Here is a 4,124-nt window from a genome sequence, read left to right on the forward strand (position 1 = left end):
GTTCAAAATTTCTCACTCAATTCAACTCACTGAACAAAAGTCAGCGTTCAATAAAATGAGCTTGTGTTGACGAAAGCATCATTCGGTTCAATTTGAGTTGATCGATTATGAGTAAACAATTAGCGACAAGACGACACGCTGTGAGCGTTACGAATGCAAGTACCGTAACAATTTCTATGCAGTTTTGTTGTTGTAGCTTGTCTTGTTCTTCTTCTCACATTTCATCTGTGCAGAAAAAGTGCCGCTTGCTGCGCGCATGAGTAAAATCATACGAGTTGATTTTTGCGAGTTGAGTGTTGTTCTTGTTCAAAACAATGATTGTTGAACCGAATGAACAAGCGCCCGAAATCATTATATTGAACACGAGTGAATTTAAAATCAACAACGAAAATGTGAACTCAGGCAAGTTTGATCGGCTGATCCGAACAGTGTGATTATTCGGCTGTTGAGCGCGTACGAATGTTTTTCATTCAGCAAATGCCGTTCTCTGGTCCACACTTACACCATGAGTCACCATTGCATCCCAAAAAAATTATGATTTGCATCGGTTTATGGGCCGGCGGTGCCATTGGGGCCATACTTCTTCGCTACCGCTCATTGATAATGGAATATTTTTGGCCTGAATTTGATGATATGGGACCATATGCGGTTGCAGCAGGACGGCGCCACAGCCACACAGCGAATGTCACAATCGATTTATTGATAACCAATTGGGACTGCGTCAAGTCTATGGTCTATACCAACAAGCCAGCGACGATTGATGAACTTTGTACGAATATCGAACGTGAATGTGCAGAAGCATCGGCCGATTTATGCTTGAAAACCGTCGAAAATTGGGTTCAGCGTCTGGACTCCTGCACGCGTGCCCGTGGTGGCCATGCAAAAGAAATCCATAATGCCACCGAATATACTTACACAGGAATAAAGAAATTCATTACACAGGAATAAAGAAATTCATCCCAAACAGTTTTGGTTTTATTTCGTAGCGCTCTAATGGAAAACCCCTATAGTAACATACATATACAATGTATGTTAGTGATATGAGAAATCACTTTTACATATGTATAGAATTTCTTCTTTGGAAGATTCATAGACGTTAAAATAGAAAGATTATTTGTTATGTCTTGATGTTATTCAACAAATAGAGGGTCCTGAAAACTTTATGATACAGGTATACATTTTAGTGTTAAATGCTTTCCGAAAGAATATAATTGTTAGAAATATACTTTTTAATGTTTTTAATATTATCATTTGCAGACAAGATGACATGCAATTGGAGCTATCCTTTATTAATCTAGGAACAACTCCTCAGTTTTCGCAATTATCTTAACATCAGTAATACAGGGAATTTAAAAACTCACTTACCTAAGAACTCTCCAAATATGAAGTATAAGTTGGAACTCTGAAAGCAAAATAAAAAAAAATAGATTACAATAAATATTTATATTATGAAATGACCTAATATTTAATAAAATAGTTAATAATGTACATATATCGAAAGTTTATTGATGACCGAAAAGGTCTCAAAGAAATTTATTTGCATTTATGTACAGAACGCATACTCTTCGCAGGCTGGGTCATTATTCTTCACTTTTATTTCTACTTTCAAAAATTACAATAAAACAAAAACGTAAATGCAACGAATGCCATGATGAAATAATACCTGTCACTTCTATATTTGACAGCTGTGAAAATAACGAAAATTTATTTCAGTTTTCAATTTTTTTACAAAACACGCTTCTAGAAACTTTGCTAATAAAAACGTGTTTTCGAAAGCATTGCGTATAGAATTAAACAAAAATCCATTGAATATCCTTAGTGTGTTGCTGATTGGCACGTGGTAATTAAATTCCAGAAAAGATGTCGAGTAAGTCGAAGTCGAAGGGAAAGCCACCACCAAAGCTGCCGCCACAGCTCTTTTTCAATCATCGTCAGATGGCGCTGCGTAACGTCGCAGTTGCAGCTGGCTCAGCACTGTTCGCAGCCTTGGCTTTCAACTTACTCCATAACAAACCACGCAAGAAGAAGTATCGCGACTTTTACAGGTCCGAAACACATTTTCTCTATCAAATATTTGAATTAATAAAAAATTTATATTTTTCCTAAACTTAGCAATTACGACTGGGAGAAATCATTTTTGCGCATGGCAGAAGGTGGTTATTTACACTCCTGTCCACCTTGTTCTTTGAAGGATGACGAGGAAAAAGATGATGCCGATAAGAAGAAGAAAAAGTAAATTTTAAAATGTTTTCCTAAGGCAACAAATGGATTGTATGACTATGAAATAAATGAAGATATTTTATACAAAAATCTGGGTTTGTAGTTTCTGTAAGTATAGGATAAAGGTAAAAAAAGAGAAAGAGGATAGGCAACTTGAAACTACATTTTCTGAAAGAAAAGCGTTAATGTTAAATACCAATTAAAGACCAATCCTTAAGGTCTAAGTGAGTAAGCGATTTGAAGTGGAGTACAAAAGGATTCCTCTGGTAATGTAATTGTTTATGTTCCATTACTAATCATGGTGTGACATTAGGTTGGCAAATATCTCCCTGCCGCCTTGTATAAAGCGGTACAGAGCTCGCATCTGGCAATACTCAAGCGAAAACCAGGAAGGTTTTGCTCTGCGTTTGGTGGGATTGGAAGGGAATAATCCACTATGAGCTGCTCTCATATGGCCAGACGCTTAATTCTACCATCTGCTGAGAACAATTGGACCGCTTGAAGCAGGCGATCGACCAGAAGCGTCCAGAATTGAACAGAAAGGGTGTAGTGTTCCACCAGGACAACGCCAGACCACACACTGCGTTGATGACTCGTCAGAAGCTACGCGAGCTCGGATGGGAAGTTTTATCGCATCCACCATATAGCCCGTACATAGCGCCAAGTGATTACCACCTGTTCCTGTCCATGGTAAACGCGCTTGGTTGCGTAAAGCTGAACTCAAAAGAGGCTTGTGGAAAGTGGCTGTCCGAGTTCTTCACCAATAAGGAGGAAGGCTTCTACGAGGGGGTATTATGAAATTGCCGTCTAGATGGAAACAGATTATCGAACGAAACGGCGCATATTTGAATTAAGTCCAATCACTATAACACTTTTTATAAAGCATTGAATAAAGAGCAAAAAAACGGAAAGGAGATATTTCTGGCTATCTGACAAAATTTATGCCGTACTAATTTAGATCGCTACGCCTTCTATGATGAGTGAAATTGGTACTTTGATAAGGTCTAAAGTACTATATGCTATTAGAGCAAATTTTAGAGCCTTTTATAATTTTGAGTCACTAATATTTCAGAAATTTCTAATCCACATAATACGGATCTTATTCATATTATACTTGGGAATGTAAATAATGAGAACATTGGGCACTCAGATGGCTCTTTTGTCCATGACTCTAAAAGTGCGAAGATAGCACAGGTTAAAATCAATTTTCTTTTTAAATTAAACCCTATAAAAACTTCAATATTTTCTCTAATTTCGTGCTAAAAAATATTTAATTCACACATAAGTCTTGCTTGTGCTTCAAATTTGACCACTTATCAACACCTTAACAAGAAAGTGCGTCAACTCAATGGATTGTTGACAGTTACAAAATTCAATAGAGTAGTGGAGTCAATAGAAAAACTAATTCGAAATATCAATAGAATGCAATAAATATGTCAAATGAACAAAATAAATCAGGACGTTGAAAGCGGACAAGTATAGAAAATGCAAGAGAAATGTAGAGAAAATGTTGCATGAGTAGCTGTACATATATATGTATTAATAACAGTAATAAGATGCCGCTTAAAAGATTGGTAGACATTTGGCCGAACTTTTCTTACAAGAGATGGGGCGCATTAAAGTTAAGAAGACGTTCCCGAATGATTGAGAGTATATTGCTCTTTAAACATGTTTCCTCAGCTTTAACAATCATTAGTGACTACGATTTGAAATTATTTCCATTGAAGACTACAAATTTGTCTGGGCCTAGGTTTCGAACCCACGACGAGAGAAATGCTAACCGCACACTTAAATCACTTGACCTCATTTAAGTACAATTTATAAGTATATTCCACAAGACTCATTTATATAAATACACATACTTTCCTACCCACATTTCTCACACCCATCATCACCAAAAAGCA

The 4,124-nt window shown here is 36.7% G+C and overlaps 1 protein-coding gene across 1 annotated transcript; it reads left to right on the forward strand.

Moving 5' to 3' along the window:
• Positions 1-1,665: 1,665 nt before the first annotated feature.
• Positions 1,666-2,277, forward strand: LOC105211970 (cytochrome c oxidase subunit 6C-1). The gene is made up of 2 exons (XM_011183684.3): positions 1,666-2,045; positions 2,113-2,277. Exons 1-2 carry the CDS (start codon positions 1,861-1,863, stop codon positions 2,234-2,236), a joined length of 309 nt encoding a protein of 102 aa, XP_011181986.1. The 5' UTR covers positions 1,666-1,860; the 3' UTR covers positions 2,237-2,277.
• Positions 2,278-4,124: the final 1,847 nt, after the last annotated feature.

The sequence above is a fragment of the Zeugodacus cucurbitae genome, chromosome 5 (genome assembly GCF_028554725.1).
Source record: "Zeugodacus cucurbitae isolate PBARC_wt_2022May chromosome 5, idZeuCucr1.2, whole genome shotgun sequence".
NCBI lineage: Eukaryota > Metazoa > Arthropoda > Insecta > Diptera > Tephritidae > Zeugodacus > Zeugodacus cucurbitae.

Bases quoted from the DNA above. Each gene is read 5' to 3' on its own strand.
- LOC105211970 (XM_011183684.3), top strand. From the start codon at position 1,861: ATGTCGAGTAAGTCGAAGTCGAAGGGAAAGCCACCACCAAAGCTGCCG. The intron at 2,046-2,112 runs GTCCGAAACACA...TCCTAAACTTAG, and splicing joins AAGTATCGCGACTTTTACAG to CAATTACGACTGGGAGAAAT.